The following is a 17900-nucleotide window of genomic DNA, read 5'->3' on the forward strand; positions in this document are numbered from 1 at the left end:
TTTTGGGCCTCTACGATTGTGGTGATAAAGTTTATTAGTTTTTCAAAGAAAACCTAAAGGCTCACTATTTTATATGTAAGTGCCTATTTGTAAGATTATTTCAACTGCTATATGTTAAAACTATAACAAGATTAAGTTAAGAATCTTGAAAGTTCTATGATTTTTTAAAAAAATATAGACATAATAGTCTCAGTTGCTTAAATATCAGCATTACAAGTAGCAAAAGTAAAATGGTGAAAAAGTTAAAATGTTACTAGAGTTTTTCATTTCATTTGTATTTGATAATTTGTTGAATAGTAAAACCAGAATACCTTCAATATGTCTTTAAGCCTGGGAGAAAGTAGGCTCCTTTGAAATTAAATTTCAGCAATGTAGTTCAGCAGTGCATTTAAACAATTCACAATGCTGACTTTCAGTGCTTCTGAAAGCAGGAAGTGTATTACTGACACGCAGAAATATTCCAGCCCATAGAACATCCCCTTCTGCCATATGTGGTAAGAATTTGTCACTAACTCACAAACCACTTCTGTAATGCAGTGAATAAGCAGAATTGGTCTTTGTTGGACATTTCCAATTCAGTATGTGAAAGAACTTTGTTTTGTAGTGTCTTATAAGTAATTATTAGCTTATGCTTTAGAACGAGCCTGGCACAATCATTAGTGCTCAAGGTTTAAGACAGAATAAAGAAAATTATACATAATCGTTTAGGCATAGTTTTATTTGTTTTTTTTAATTTTAAACCATTTCTTTTTAATTTTCTTTTAGAGTTGATATGCATTATTAATATTAGTTTCAGTTGTACATCCCAGGGATTAGGCATTACATAATTTACTAAATAATTATTCTGATAAATTTTGTACCCATCTGCTAACATAGTTATTAGAATATTATTGACTGTATTCCCTATGCTGTACTTTACATCTCTATGACTATTTTTTTTTACTACCAATTTGTTGTTATTGTTTTTTCAGTGTCTCTGGATCTATTTTGTTCATCAGTTTATTTTGTTAACTACCAATTTGTACTTCTTAACCCCTTCACCTTTTCCAACCCCCTCCCATTTGGCAACTGTCAAAATGTTCTCTGTTATCTCTGTTTCTTCCTTTGTTTTTTCAGATTCAATTGCTAATAGATGTGTACTCACTGCCATTTTATTGTTCATATTTTTAATCTTTTTTTTCCTTCTTCGTAAAGAAGACACTTTAACATTTCTTTATTTTTCCAAGCTGGTAAATATGTGTTTTTGGAAACATTAATAGCAGCTTCATCTGAGACAATTGTGGCAGCAGTGGTTAGGCACAGACCTTCCCATTTGGTACCCTTCTTTTTTTTAAAAATATATATTTTATTGATTTTTTACAGAGAGGAAGGGAGAGGGATAGAGAGTCAGAAACATCGATGAGAGAGAAACATCGATCAGCTGCCTCCTGCACACTCCCTACTGGGGATGAGCCCGCAACCAAGGTACATGCCCTTGACCAGAATCGAACCCGGGATCCTGGAGTCCACAGGCCTCGGCTCTATCCATTGAGCCAAACTGGTTAGGGCAGTACCCTTCTTTAACAATGGCATTTTCTAACCATGTACATACGCTATTTTGTTAAAAATCACAGTGGGAGGTTTTTACAAACAATTTTAGTTCTTAAAAATGACACTTGTTTATAAATTCCATAACTTTTAACAGCAAAATCCGACATTAACAGGTAGGGGATCATATGAATACAATACAGAAATGCCACAAATTTAGGCATTTTATAAAAGAAACATGTTTATAAATGAAATGAGGTTATGCCACTCTCTGAGAAGGACTCGGCTGATTCCCAATTTACACCTTTTAAAATTGTCACATTAAGAAGGACATAGGAACCTCATAACCAGCATACTGTTTCCTAAATAAGGACACAGAACAGGATCCCTGAACTTCATAGACTGCCTAACAATTGAGTAAAGTGGTCTGAGGAGTTCTCTTTAATTCCAAGAAATTCAAAGGAAATACTTAAGATCTCCAAGTTACATTATTTTCTGTTCTCTGCATTTTTTGAAGATGTGAGATTTACACATCCTGTCATCCTGATTGGGTATTTAAATACCAGAGTTCCATGCAGTGTTCCCTTGGCAAGTTTTAGTTTCACAGTAATGAAATGATGGTTTTTTTGTTTGTTTGTTTGTTTGTTTTAATATATTTTATTGATTTTTTACAGAGAGGAAGGGAGAGAGAGAGCTAGAAACATCGACGAGAGAGAAACATCGATCAGCTTCCTCCTGCACATCTCCCACTGGGGATGTGCCCGCAACCCAGGTACATGCCCTTGACCGAAATCGAACCTGGGACCTTTCAGTCTGAAGGCCGACGCTCTATCCACTGAGCCAAACCGGTTTCGGCAGAAATGATGTTTTTTTGCAGTGTGAAGAGCCTGATTTGATTAAATCAAGTCTTAATGTGTGTCTACATCAGTTCTCAACCTGTGGGTCGCGACTCATTTGGGGGTCGAACGACCCTTTCACAGGGATCGCCTAAGACCATCGGAAGACACATATATAATTACATACTGTTTTTGTGATTAATCACTATGCTTAATTATGTTCAATTGGTAACAATGAAGTTGGGGGTCACCACATGAGGAACTGTATTAAAGGGTCGCGGCTTTTAACAGAAAGAGAGAGGAGGAACAGAGAGAGAAAAACATCAGTGATGAGAATCATCAATTGGCTGCCTCATGTATGCCTCCCATTGGGGATTGAACCCGCAACCTGGGCATGGGCCCTTACCGGAATTGAACTGACATTCATGGTTCAGTGCTCAACCACTGAGCCACACTGGCCAGGCAAGAATCCCCCAAATTTAAATAGGAAAAAGCAACAGTCAGATTTTCATGTAAAGTGATTTTATAGGAAATCTGAATTTGGCAGTGTCCAATGTTAATACAAAACCTGTCTTCCTACTTGAAGCCTTTCAATAGTAATTCTTGCTCTGACCACAGAGTGGTCATGTGGCAGGTTCTCTCTAGAGAAAACTAGAATTCTCTCCAGTGTGTGGATTCCCACGCCCACCCCACTGGCTCTGACTGAGCTCTGTCCCATGAATACCAGGCAGAGGCCACAGCAGCCCTGTTACAGGTCTCTTGTTTATTTCCAGCTCCATTGCCTTCCTTTGAAAACTGAGATTTTGGGTCTCCCTCCTTCTCCTTGCCATTTTTTTTGCTTTGTTTTTTCTCTTTGCCTCTTCCTCCTTTGCTGATGACACCTGTCCCTCCAGAGTGACATCAGCACCCCTGCTCTGACTGACGAAAAAGTCCTTGATCTCCTAGGCATAGCTCCCATCACACAGCATACAGATGGCAGGGTCTGATCCATGATGAATGTCTGGATGTCATAGTTGGCATTAGAAAGGCTGCCTTTCCAGAGGCTGGTGATTTCCTCCCTCTCTTTCTCCCTGGGGCTTCCTGATATGGTGACAAACATGAGAAACTTCCCTTTCTGCATCATTTTAAATATGGTCTTGGGCTTGCCTGGGATATCTGTGAGAAGTCCAGAGATGCTGAGGGTCTTTTGTGCTCTGGGAGGTCTCCTACTTCTAGGTCATCATCTTTCTTCCACTGTTCCAGAAGATGTGCCATGTTCGCATCAGCATAATTATAGATATCCTTTCAGGGAAATGAGCAAGCCTCTCCAGGCTTACTAGCACAGACCTCTGCCTTATGGGCCCCTGACAGCAGCAGCAGATCAGAGGCATAGAGTAGAACCATGGCCACCATCCTTGCCACACTGACAGTCTTAGGGAAGTCAGCTGACATCTTAGTGGAGTTCCCTTGCAGGTAACTAACTGCTTTTCTTCTGCTGCTTGATGATTCTTTTTGTCCTTATCTTTTACATTTTATTTATGTGTGTTGGTGTGGGCCTCTTTGTGTTCATCTTGTTTGGGACTCTTTATGGTTCTTGCACTTGTATGTCTATTTCATTCATCAAGTTAGGGGAGTTTTCTGTCATTGTTTTTTCAAATAGGCTTACAATTTCTTACTTTTTCTCTTCTCCTTCTGGCATCACTTTGATGGGAATGTTGGCATACTTGAAATTGTCCCAGAGGTTGCTTATACTATCTTCATTTTAAAAAAAAATTTTTTTTTTACATTTTTCTTCTTGCTGTTCTGATTGGATGTTTTCTACTTATCTTACAGATCTCTGATTTGATCCTCTGCTTTGTCTACTCCACTGTTGATTCCCTGTAATGTATTCTTCATTTCAGCTAGTGTATCCTCATTTCTTTCTTTTTAAATGTATTTTTATTGACTTCAGAGAGGAAGGTGGGGAGAGGAGAGAGACATTAGTGACGAGAGAGAATCATTGATCAGCTGCCTCTTGTACACCCACTACTGGGGATCGAGTCCGGAATACAGGCATGTGCCCTGACCCCAAATCGAACCATGACCATGACCTCCTGTTTCATGGGTACACACTCTACCACTGAGCCACACCCACTGGGCCTCATTTCTGACTGGTTCTTTTTTATGTTTTCTGCTCTGTTTTATGTTTCCTACTAGAAGCCCAATGCACGAAATTTGTGTAAGGGGTTCGGCCCTCATAACCCCGACTGCATCTGGAAGGCCGTTCCGCTGTCCGGTCTAATTAGCATATTATACTTTTATTATTATAGATCTCACTGAATTCATCTATTCTTCATTGAGCATCCCTATAACCGGTGCTTTGAACTCTGCACCTAATAGTTTGCTTGTCTCCATTTTGTTTAGTTCTTTTTCCGGAGTTTTGTTCTGTTCTTTAACTTGAGTCTTTTGTCTTCTCATTTTGGCAGCCTCCCTGTGTTTGTTTTTATGTTTTAGGTAAAACTATTATATGTCCCCCTAGCTTGGTAGAGTGGCCTAATGTAGTAAGTGTTCTATAGGGTCAAGTGGCACAGTCTTCCTGATCACCTAAGCTTGGCACTTGAGGTACCCACCCCCCTACACACACACACACACACACACACACACACACTCTCTCTCTCTCTCAGTGTGGGCTGTGTACGGCCTCATGTTGTAGTTTAGCATTGCTTTCTGTTGTCACCTCAATGGAAGGGATTGATTAGCTGCCAAGACTGGCTCCACCACTGTAGAAGATCAGTGGGCTCTGGTGCCCCTGAGTCTGCTCCTTGAGTGTGTTGCTTGGGAGGTGGTTTGGTTATGGTGCTTCAGTGTGGTTTGAGACTGACTGTGCTGGCTCTGAGGCATCCTGGAAGATTGCAGGCCAAGGTCAGCCTCTGCCTGTGTTCTGCCCAGGGCCACTCAGTATGAGCTACAAAGTGATCTGCAGGTGGCTGCTACTTGTGTTGGGCTTGGCGCCCTGGCAAGGCCCAGCTGCAAACCCAGGCTTGCTGCTGCTAGTGCAGGGCTTGGGGCCACTTAGCAAGAGGTATGGGGCACACTGAGGCCATATGCTACTTGTTTGAGAGATTTTAGGAAAATCTGAAGCATGAGTCAAGAACAAGTCACTTGTATGGAAAAACCACTGGAAACAGCCTTGGTGGGCCTAAAAATTGGATGTTATTTGAAATATTAATCACCAGGGCAGGGTTGATGGAGTCTCAGATAAGATGCCTGTCTGACAGCTCTGTTGCGGGGAGGGCTCATCAAAAGAACAGTGGACTCTGCCAGAACTTTCTGGGAGAAAGCTGACCCCCCACCTCAGCTCTTGCCCTGATGCCAGACAGTTCAGTTCCTCCCATATACCTCTGGTGTCTTTCAAATTGTTGCCCCAGCAATGGAGCTCAGAAGGAGGGAGTCAGAGTAAATCTTTGTGCAGACCTTTTAAGAAGAACTGCCTGGGACTCCAGCCACCCTCAGTCTCCCTCATTCTTAATTCCCCTGGTTTTTATAGCCAGAAGTAATGTGAACTTCTCTTTCTGGCGCTGGAACCCTGGTGTGGGGGCGCTGGTGGAGGGATTTGTGCAGCTGAGATATACCTCACAATTTTTATCTAGCCCATTTCATGTCTTCACCCCTTCTACCAGTCTCCATGGGGCTGCTGCTTTAATTCCTTATTTGTAGGACTTCCATTCAGCCACATTTCAGGTAGTTCTGACTGATAGTTGTTTTGTAGTTTAGTTGTGATTTTGATGTGGTTGTGGGAGAGGCAAGTGCGGCGCTTACCTACGCTGCCATCAAAGGGAAGTCTCGGCATGGTTTTAAAACTTGGTTTTTGAAACTCCGTATTAAAACAAATATAACTTGAGCCGAAACCGGTTTGGCTCAGTGGATAGAGCGTCGGCCTGCGGACTGAAAGGTCCCAAGTTTGATTCCGGTCAAGGGCAACCAAGTGTACCTTGGTTGCGGGCACATCCCCAGTGGGAGATGTGCAGGGAGGCAGCTGATTGATGTTTCTCTCTCATCAATGTTTCTAACTATCTCTCTCCCTTCCTCTCTGTAAAAAAATCAATAAAATATATTTTAAAAAAATAAAACAAATATAACTTGCATAAGTTAAGGACTGAGTTAAGTGTTCTGATTCAGCTTATTAATGGTTTCTTTAACTAAAATGACTAAGTTATTCTAGTTTTCTTTCATTGCTACTTTGTGATATTAATCTTTTGTTTGCACTTAGTAAAAGTCATCCTTGGGGTTAATTATTAAGGGGTGGTGAGATACTGTAAACTTTGGGAAATGAGTTATGAGGAATTGGAGTTAGCAAAATTCAGTGAAGAATTATTTATAAATCATTAAAAATTTGAAAATATTAATGTTTTTCTAAACTTGAATTTTCTTTTTCTTTTGTATTTTAAGCGATTAAGAAGATTGTCTACCAAATACAGAACAGAAAAGATTTATCCCACAGCCACTGGAGAAAAAGAAGAAAATGTTAAAAAGAACAGATATAAGGACATACTGCCATGTAAGTTTGAAATGCCCTTCATAGAAATGGAAATGCTAATTAGCAATTTGTAGCCTACACTAGTTTTAGTTTTTCTAATGAATTTGAGTATTAAAGAGGTAGTAATTAATCTCTCAAGGTACACTACAAGTTAACAATTTGATTTTGTGCTTCTTGTTTTTCCTTCTGAATAATTTTTTTTGTTATGTTTTTTATTGTTTAATTTTCTAAGCATTACAATTACTCTGGTGCTAATTTCTTTTTCTTTTTTTATATGTTTTCATTCATTTTAGAGAGAGAGGGAGGGAGAGAGGAATATCGATGTAAGAGAGAAACTTCAGTTGGCTGCCTCCTAGACACCTACCAGGGATCAAGCCCACAACCTGGGCACGTGCCCTGACCAGGAATTGAACCAGCAACCTCCCTCTGGGCCTGGGATAGTCAACCAACTGAGACACACCAGCCAGGGCTTAACTTTCTTTTAAATACTGAAAAATCTAAAAATTTTGTGGATTCCCTATTCAAAGTTATTTCATTAAAATAAAATAATATAGGTCCTGGTCGAGTAGCTCTGTTGGTTAGAGCATGTTCCTGATGATACACCAAGGTTGCAGGTTTGATCTCCTCTGGTCAGGGCACATACAAGAAGCAACTGATGAATGCATAAATTAGAACAACATATTGATGTCTCTCTAAATCAATAAATTAAAAGTAAAATAAAAAAGACAGATACCTCAATAAAACTGTTTGTTTGTTTGTTTGTTTGTTAATTGTCACTTGAGGATATTTTTCCTATTGATTTCCAGAGAGAGCGTGGAAGGGAGGTAGGGAGAGGGAGTAAGAAAGAGAGAAATATTGATGTGAGAGAAACACATTGATTGGTTGCCTTCCACATGTGCCCCAAACAGGGCCGAGAATGAAACCTGCAACCCAGGTACATGCCCTTGACTAGGAATTGAACCTGTGACCCTTCGGTCTGCAGGCTGATACTCTAGCCATTGAACAACACCAGCCAGGGCAATAAATTTTTTTAAATGCTAAATTATTAATTTTTATTTGTTGTTTATTCACAATTAGAACCTTTGTTGAGCCCTGCTGATGTGGCTTAGTTTGTTGGGCGTTGTCTGGGCACCAAAAAGTTGCTGGTTTGATTCTCCGTCAGGGCACATGCCCAGGTTGCAGGCTGGATCCCCCGTCAGGGTGTACAGAAGGCAGCCAATCGATGTTGCACTTTCACATCAATGTTTCTCTCTCTTTTTCCATCTCCTTTCCTCTCTAAAAATTAATTTTAAAATACATACTTAGAAAAGATGACTCAATATCCATCTCCCCCTCTCTCCCTCCCTTCCTTCCTCCTCTCCTTCTCTCTCCAAAAGTCAAACTTTCCTTAAAAAAAAAAAAGAAAAGAAAAACTTTTGCTGACTAAACTCTGTTTCGAATACTAACAACCATAGACCTACTTTTACCCCCACCCTATACTGATAGCATTATATTCTAGTAATAATAATGTAATTATATTCTTAAATAGCATAGTAAACACTCATTAAGCTTTTGGAAAATACACTCCGCTTTTCTTCCAATTCACCTCAGAATAGTGGATGGTATGGGTTTCTTCTGGATAGTGGTAAGCAAGATAATCTTAAAATACTCTTAACTGTGCTCTAGAATTAATTACGTACTCTTAAAAAAAAGACAGTTTCTCCACCTTTTTCTATAATCTGGGAAAATGAATCTTAAACAGCTTCAGGTTTCTGTTTTTATATTTTATGTTTCATTCATTGATTTTACAAAGTATTTTGATCCTATACTGTGCTCTGGGGATACTATAGAAAACAAAGTGACAAAACCTCCTGCCCTTATAAAACTTTATATTCTAGTCATGGTGTTGGATAATGAATACAAATAGCATGGGTGGTCTGTCAAATGGTGACTAGTGCTGTTTTGAGAATAATATAGTAAAAATGAGGAGCATAGAGAAAGCTGAGAACAGAATGGGGAAGCTTTACAATTTTAAATAGGGGAGGGTCAGTAGTGTGTTGTTAAATTGGCCTTTTGAAAAATGAAAGCCCTAATTTTTTATTATTTGCCAATTTCTGTAGTGAATGGATTATTTGCCATAATCACCACAATAAAACTATAAAGTAGATACTGTAATATGCCACTTTGCAGATGAGAAACTGAGACAGGGAGATTAAATAGCTTGTCATACAGCTAATAGAGTGGATGAGAATTTAAGGCCAGACAGTTTCTATTCAGAACATTGGTGCTCATCAGCTAGGATGATTTTGCCCCTGAAATGACATTTAGCAATGTCAGAGACATTTTGGTTGTGAAAACTGGTTGTGCAGTGGGCAGGTAGCTGCTGGTATCTAGTGGATGTAGGATGTGTACAGTACAGAGGCGAAAGCCTCCTCCCCACAGTAAAGAATTATCTAAGGCCAAAATGCCCATAGTGCTAAGGTTGAGAATCCTTGCCCTAGAACCTGAGCTATGGGCTATAGTCAGAGTTGCAGTGTCTTTTCCTTTAAATCATAATAAGGTTTGATAAGTCAATTTCCAATAAGTTTGTAGTCACTTTAATTTAGAAAATTATATTGAAAGTAATTGTATTTATAGATGTATGTTTATTGTTAAAAGCATAATGTTAAAGTTGTCAGTTTCTCTTACATGTTTAGCATGTCCAGAACTTGCAGACACAGTATTTTTTTTTAAATATATTTTATTAATTTTTTACAGAGAGGAAGGGAGAGAGATAGAGAGTTAGAAACATCGATGAGAGAGAAACATCGATTAGCTGCCTCCTGCACATCTCCTACTGGGGATGTGCCCGCAACCCAGGTACATGCCCTTGATCGGAATCGAACCTGGGACCTTTCAGTCTGCAGGCCGACGCTCTATCCACTGAGCCAAACCGGTTTCGGCGACACAGTATTTTTTAAAACAGCTTTATTGATATAACAAGAGGCCCAGTGCACCCTGCACCCTCTCGAAGTCCGGAGCTCTCTAGGGATGTCTACCTACCAGGTTAGGCCCACTCCCCGGGAGATTGGGCCTAAGCTGGCAGTCAGATATCCCTTTGGCAGCCTGGGTGCCCTGGAAGGATGTCCAACTGCGGCTTACGCCGGCTTCTCTGCAGCTGCCTCTGTGGAAGGCGCTGCGCCAGGACCAGGACGGAGCAACCCCCTCTCCGGTTGCCTCTGTAGAAGGGGGTGGGGGTGGGGTGCCGGGACCACCATGGCTATCTTGGCAGTGCAGGCTCACTGTCCCCGCCCCCAACCCACTGGTCATTCCAGCAGGTGGTTCCACTGTCTAATTAGCATGTTAACTCTTTATTATATAGGATTACATGCCATAAAATTTACCCATTTTAAGTGTACAATTCAGTGATTTTTGCTAAATTTATATGGAGTTGTGCAACCATCAAAACAATACAATTTTAGAACATTTCCATCACTCCAATAAGATGATATGCCAATTTGCAATCTTCAGCCGCAGACAACCACTGCTCTGCTTTATGTCTCTATAGATTTTCCTTTTCTGGAAATTTCATATAAATGTAATTATACAATATGTAGTCTGTGCCTGGCTTTTTCACTTAGCATGTTTTTTGATTCATCCATGTTGTAACATACATCAATAGTTCATTTCTTTTTATTATTCAGTTAATATTCCATTTATACCACATTTTGTTTAACCACTTACCAGTTGAAGAGCATTATGAACAATGCTGTTATGAACATTTTCATACAGATTATCTTCTTTGCTGAAGTGTGTCTTAAAACCATTTGTACTTTTTACAATTGGATTTTTTTTTATACTATTGAGTTATAAAAATTCTTTATATATCTTAGTAACAAGTGGGTGTTTTTTTTTTCAGATGATTTGTAAAAATATTTTTTTCTAATATAGTGTGAGGTTAGGATCTAAAATAATTGTGCATGTGGGATTGTTTTAGCACCATGTGTTAAATACTATTCTTTCTCCATTGAATTGCCTTGGTATCTTTGTTGGAAATCATTTGACCCATACATTTAATTCTATTCCATTAACCTATTCTTAAGCCAGTATCACACTATCTTGATTACTGTACAGTTGTATAGTAAAATTTAAGCAAGAAGTGTAATTCCTCCAACTCTGCTGTTATTTTTAAAAATTATTTTGGTTCTTTGGGTCCTTTGCATCTTAAAATAAATTGTAGGATCAGCTTGTCAATTTTTGCAAAAATCCCAGTAGGAATTTATTGATTAATTTGAGAAAAATTGTCATTTGAAGGCATACTGACTATTGCAGTTTATGAATAGAAATTGTCTCTCAGTTATATAGATACTAGAGCAGTGATGGCGAACCTATGACACGCGTGTCAGGTGACACACGAACTCATTTTTTTGGTTGATTTTTCTTTGTTAAATGGCATTTACAAATATAAAATAAATATCAAAAATATAAGTCTTTGTTTTGCTATGGTTGCAAATATCAAAAAATTTCTATATGTGACATGGCACCAGAGTTAAGTTAGGGTCTTTCAAAATGCTGACACGCCGAGCTCAAAGGGTTCGCCATCACTGTACTAGAGTCCTGGTGCACGGAATTTGTGCACTGGGGGTGGGAGAGGGGTCCTTCAGCCCAGCCTGTGCCCCCTCACAGTCCGGGACCCCTCGTTCCTTACCGCCCGCCAGCTTGCTGCTCCCTACCACTTGCTGCTCACTGCTCCTTAGTGCTGCTGCGGAGGCTCCTGCCACCACCGCTGCACTTGCCAGCTGTGAGCCTGGCTTCTGGCTGAGCGGTGCTCCCCCTGTGGCGCGCACTGACCACCAAGGGGTAGCTCCTACGTTGAGCGTCTGTCCCTTGGGGGTCAGTTAATAGCGACCAGTCCTTCTACTGTTTGGTCAATTTGCATATTAGGGTTTATTATATAGAATTCTTTCATTTCTGTGAGTAATGTTACATGATTTTCAGTGTACACGTCTTGTATTTCTTTTAAAAAACTTCTTTAAGCTGTTGTAAATGAAATTACTATTATTTTGTTTTCACATTTTTTTTTTGCTAGTACCCTTAAACAGCATGGGTTTGAATTACATGGGCCCACTTTTACATGAATTTTTTTCAATAACTAACTACTATTTTAGATTTGAAGTTAGGAATCCATGCATGCAGAGGGCCAACTATGCATTGATCTGTGCCATTTTATATAGGGAACTTGAGCATCTACAGATTTTAGTATTCACAGGTGGGGAAGGGGCAGTCACAAGGGAAAACTTAAATTTTGGGGAGTCAAAAATTGTAAGTGAATTTTCAACTCCATAAAGGGTGGTGGCAGTGAGTGTCTAACTCCCACGATGTCTAAGGATCAACTGTATAGAAATACAATTTATATTTGTATATTGATTTCTAAAAAAATCTAGTGACCTTCCTAAACTCATTTATTACTTTAGTAGTTTTCTGTGGATCCTCTATGATTTTTCACATACAAAATCATGTCATCTGCAAATGATGACCATTTTGCTACTTTTTTTTTTCATTTTGCTACTTTTTAATATGAATCTCTCTTTTGCCCTATTACAGTGGCTAGAACCGCTGGTATAATGTTAACTTAAAGTGGCAAGAGCAGACATCCTTGCTTTTGATAAATTAAAAGTAGTTTCATCACTATTCAAAGATCCATTTTTTTTTTTTCTGGAGCTATCTTGAATGTCTGATTCATTTTAGACTAGAACACTGAAGCCAGTACCAGAATTAAGAAATTTCTAGGTACTCCTTATGTCAAGAATGCCCTGTACTTTGTGTGTTAGAGGGCTAAAACTGAGCTGGCTAGCCTTTAGCAGTGATGGATCAGGGTGCTCTGCCTATCTAATGTTAATTATGTAGATCCTTTTATTTCTTAGACCGGGATTTAGTCTCTTGTGGTTTCTCTTTCCTTGATAACAATCTTATCTATTTTCTTTTTGTTGCCACAGGTTGTCGGTATTTGTTCAAAAAGAAAAAAAAATTTGCTGCTTTAAAGAGCCTGTTGGGTAGCCGACATAGATTTTTATCTATGGAGTTGAATTCTTAAGAGATTGTAGAGGCAGCCAGCAAAACCATGGGGAGAAATTATTATTTTCATTGCTTTGTTATTCTTTACATTCTGTCTGCTTATTTTTATGCTTAATAGGAGTACCAAGGAAGAATGTTAAAATGTACTTGATGATGTTATATAATAAGCAGCATAATATCCTATCCCAGTGATGGCGAACCTATGACGTGTATCAGAAGTGAAAACTGTGGAACAGCCAGTCTCTATGACACACATTGACCACCAGGGGGCAGACGTTCAATGCGTGAGCTGCCTCCTGGTGGTCAGTGTGCACTCACAGGCTGGCAAGTGCAGCTCCCACCTCCACAGCAGCACTAAGGAGCCCTCAGTGGACATCCTCTGAGGGGTTCTAGGACTGCGAAAGGACGCAGGCCGGGCTGAGGGATGCCCCCCAGTGCATGAATGTTGTGCACCAGGCCTCTAGTTAATTTATAAAAAGCCATTTCTGTGCCCCATCTTGAATTACTAAATTCAATTTTTTGCAGTGTGGGACTCAGAGATCTTGTGTTTTAACTTGCTTTCTCCAGCCCCCAGCTGTTGTCTGATTACAGGTGGATGAAATAAGACTGCTAAAATGCAAATAATTATTAAAGCTTGGTAATGGACATATGGGGATCCATTATATTATTATATTTTTGTATATGCATAAAATTTTCCATCAAGGAAAAATTTTAAAATTCTCATCTTGCATACAGCAGCCCAGCAGCACCAGTCATGACTGTCATTTGGGAGCCGCTGTTACTATTTGGATTCACAATCCCCAGAAACAGTTACTGAGGATTCAAGTGGTCAATCAATTATCATACAAAGTCTCTACTTTTAAGATACTTTGAATAGAGGCTGAAAAAGTAATAGATAAAGAACAACATGTATAGTATCATTGTATTTGTGTAGTTCTTTCCAACTACTTAGGTATATGCATAAAAATTACTTTGGAAGATAAAAAAGAACCTTAATATCTTTGCTGGGAAAGAGAGAGCCCTGGAATTCAAGGACAGGGAAAGATTGCTTTTCATGTTATATCTTTCTTTAAGATTTAATTTTTAAAAATCATGTATTTTATTTTAGAAATAAACCACAATTTTACGAAATTGATATTTTTGGACTTTACTGTAAAGATTGTTTTTTTATTACAAGTACAGATTTATCTCTATATATAAAAGCCTAAATGACTGGTACGACCAGTCGACTGTATGACTGGTCACTATGACATGCACTAACCACCAGGGGGCAGATGCTCAACTCAGGAGCTGCCCCCTGGTGGTCAGTGCACTCACACAGCCAACCTCCCACAGCTGGCCAATATCCTGCAGTCCCTCCCCCCGACCGGCCAGCCCTGATCGGTTCCGATTGGGACTGGGCAAGATGGCTCCGATCGCTGGCCAGGCAAGGGACCCCACCTGTGACAAATTCGTGCACTGGGCCTCTAGTTTAATAATAAATAGTATTGGCCAAGTGCAGTATTGAGTACTCTTATATATCAACTTAATTCATTCATCTGTCACAATTTACTAAATTTTTATTCTTTTTGCGAAATATGAAAGCTTTTTTTTTCCTAGTAAGAATTTTTGCAAATGAGCTTGTGTATTGGTAGTGCAAACCACATATATGCTTTTTAAAAGCTACAGAGGTTTAAAACCCAGACTCTTGTCTAGAAAATATGGGATGATCCCCAGGAATTTGTATGTTAAAAGAGCTCCTGAGATTATACTGATTGCATCTTTAAAACAGAGGTTTACATCATCAGGTGTTTGTTTTTAAAGAATATTTCTGGTCAGTGTTGCAAAATGGTTAGAGCATCAGCCCACACCCCCAAGGATCTTGGGTTCGATTCTAGACCAGGTTGCAGGTTCTATGCCTGGCCCCAGTTGGGGCACATGTGGGAGGTAACCAGTGGATGCCTCTCTCTCTCACATCGATGTTTTTCTCCCCCCTCCCTTACTCTTTTCTCCCCTCGCACACCCCTTCACCTCTAAAAATCAATGGGGAAAATATCCTTGAGTGAGGATTAAAAAAAAGACTTCCGGTCAATATGATGTTAAAAATTATTCTTCTGTACCCAGAGTCAATTTTAATTGTTTTTCAAAGTAAATATTTTTACTTATTTATTTAATCTTACTTATGGTTCATGAGAAAGCACATGTCTGCCAACAGAACATAATTTGTGAAATATTTTTTCTTGTAGTTGATCACAGCCGAGTTAAGTTGACTCTAAAGACTCCTTCTCAAGATTCAGACTATATCAATGCAAATTTTATTAAGGTATATATTAGCTTTAAATCTTACTCTGCCATATTTAATGTCTTTCTTCATACTAGTTTATTTAATTATTTTAAATTGACTAAACATTATACTAGCAAAAGAAATAAAAATAAAGTCACAGCCCTGACACATTTTTACGTACTTTGCCTTCTAGTGTCCTTTTTCATAAAGATAAAGAGTTTGGCCATAGTTTTCTTCTTTTTACCTTAAAGACTTATAAACACTTTCCCTATCACTAAATCATTTTCTCTGTTGTCCCTTTGAGTTTATGTACACAGATGTATATGATCATTCCCTATTGTGAAATCATAGGTTGTTTCAGTTTTTCTTAATGGTAATATTGCAATGAGTAGTATTACTCTTTTGAAAAATTTCCTAGGATAAATTGCCAGGGCTGAAATTACTGGGTAATACTGATTTAAAATTTTAGAATATAAACTTAAATTTAAAACTTTTGGCAGTTGCCACCATTTCAAGTGAGACCAAAAATGTAAGATTAAATATAGTCTTCATATAGTTACCTTTGATCAAAAGCAGTTAAATTCTTACATGGTTATCAATAGAGAGACAAATTCAAACTGCTATTTGACTACTTTATTCCACTAGCTCTGTTTTTGAATCTTTCTAATTATATGATAGAATAATTTTAGTTATTTTGTATGTGATATTTATACACATTTTGATACAGTATTTTGTTGACAAAAAGTATTAAGTAGTAAAAGTTATATGGTAAAATTAATATTTTAATTTTAGGGTTTCAAATAAAAACCTATTTTTCCCAACAATTTTATTACAAAACCCAAAACAAATAGGTTAAACAAAAACTAATACAAAAGTGATTTGCTGTTTCAGGTATTTTTTTATGTTTATATTATTTTATAAACATTGTTAAATGTTTATAAAGGACATTTGTTTAAAAAGTTCTAGTTTTTAATTGTACTTTAATAACACTGAGTTGTTGTATGATTCCATTATATACTGGTTTAGTATTTCAGTCTGCTCTCTTATTTGTTTTATTCTCAGGTTCATTATTAGAAACATGTAGTAGGCATGCAATACACTTTGAAGTTGAATAAATAATTAAAGGTAGCCGAAACCGGTTTGGCTCAGTGGATAGAGCGTTGGCCTGCGGACTGAAAGGTCCCAGGTTCGATTCCAGTCAAGGGCATGTACCTGGGTTGCGCGCACTTCCCCAGTGGGGGATGTGCAGGAGGCAGCTGATCGATGTTTCTCTGTCATCGATGTTTCTAACTCTCTATCTCTCTCCTTTCCTCTCTGTAAAAAATCAATAAAAATATATTAAAAAAAAATAATTAAAGGTAGCTATGGAAGAATCTAGCTAAGGAAGAACTGTTAGCTAATTTTAGTTTTGTTTTTAGAATCAAAGGATGTTTTTATGTTTCTGCTATAGTTAATTTTGTTGGCTTAAAATTGGGGCTTTTGTTTTTAATTCCTAGCTAAATAATAATTTTTTAAAAAATATATTTTATTGACTTTTTACAGAGAGGAAGGGAGAGAGATAGAGAGTTAGAAACATCGATGAGAGCGAAACATCGATCAGCTGCCTCCTGCACACTGGGTACTGGGGATGTGCTGCAACCAAGGTACATGCCCTTGACCGGAATCGAACGTGGGACCTTACAGTCCGCAGGCCGACGCTCTATCCACTGAGCCAAACTGCTTAGGGCGGTACCCTTCTTTAACAAGTTAGCATAAGGCAGTTGAGTACTAATTCTGTGTACCTTGTCTAATAAATACACAAAAGTAATAGCATTTTTTAAAAAGCTAAAGTGAAATGATTGTATTTTGTTATGCTTTTATGTACTATGAAAGAAAAATTATTTGAAAATGCTTTTAGGTGAAAACAGCAGTACTACTAATAAAATTTGAAACCTTGAAATTTAGGTAAGGAAATATTTTTGGTGATGATAACGAAATTTGCTTTTAACCATTTTAGGGTGTTTATGGGCCAAAAGCATACGTGGCAACCCAAGGTCCTTTAGCAAATACAGTAATAGATTTTTGGAGGATGATATGGGAGTACAATGTTGTAGTAAGTAATTTACTTTTCACAATCTATTTTGAGAAGTATTACATGTAGTGACTTAGACTGTTTTATTGAATTAAGACATGGAAGCACTTTTTAGCCATAATGATATCTTAATTATAGCTAATGTGTACGAAAAAGCCAGAAACTGATTCTAGGATGTCGCATTTATTTAGGTAGAAAGAGGGTGTGATAGCACTTGAAATCTTGTATTATGTCAGTAACTAATAAGACAGCTCCTAAATAATATGAATTGATAGTCAGATGGATAGAGACAGCTATATGATAAATCAAGTATAGTGAAATATTAATTGTAGAAAATAGATGGCAGTTATATAGTGTTTACTGTAAAATTATTTTTTGCTTTATGTTTAAAGCAACTATATATATATATAAAAAGCCAGCGACAGAACGCTGGAATGACCTGTCACTATAACGCCCACTGCGGCCAGCAAACCGCCTGATCTGGCATGAGGCTGGCCGGCCAACCTTCCGTGACCTCTCCCCTGGGCCGGCCCTGCTCCCAATCAGCCTCTCCCAGCCCAATCAGGGGTGGGGCGGCCACCCAACCCCCCAGCGAACCCTGCCCTTTTCCAGCCCCACCCCTGATTGCCCCCCTTACCTGTGAACCTGCAGCCCCTCCCCCTGCATGGTCTCACC

General features: G+C 38.5%; 1 protein-coding gene and 1 pseudogene across 7 annotated transcripts in view; one reads left to right on the forward strand and one right to left on the reverse strand.

Annotated features, from left to right (window-relative positions):
• The first annotated feature begins 1822 nt into the window (after positions 1–1822).
• The window catches only part of PTPN12 (protein tyrosine phosphatase, non-receptor type 12), a 58372-nt gene continuing 42294 nt past the window's right edge, over positions 1823–17900 (forward strand). For 4 of the 7 annotated variants that reach the window (XM_006774909.2, XM_015571235.1, XM_015571238.1 and 1 more), the window contains exons 1-5: positions 1826–1842; positions 4784–4789; positions 6771–6879; positions 15117–15193; positions 17151–17246. In XM_006774909.2, coding sequence (XP_006774972.1) covers positions 17223–17246 — 24 coding nt within the window. In that variant the 5' untranslated portion in view covers positions 1826–1842; positions 4784–4789; positions 6771–6879; positions 15117–15193; positions 17151–17222. Of the gene's footprint in view, positions 1843–4783; positions 4790–6770; positions 6880–15116; positions 15194–17150; positions 17247–17900 lie in introns of all 7 variants that reach the window. The other 3 variants (XM_015571239.1, XM_006774908.2, XM_015571236.1) reach the window with 2 other exon arrangements.
• Positions 2751–3794, reverse strand: LOC102753274 (annotated as a pseudogene).

The sequence above is a fragment of the Myotis davidii genome, unplaced genomic scaffold (assembly GCF_000327345.1).
Source record: "Myotis davidii unplaced genomic scaffold, ASM32734v1 scaffold125, whole genome shotgun sequence".
Lineage (NCBI taxonomy): Eukaryota > Metazoa > Chordata > Mammalia > Chiroptera > Vespertilionidae > Myotis > Myotis davidii.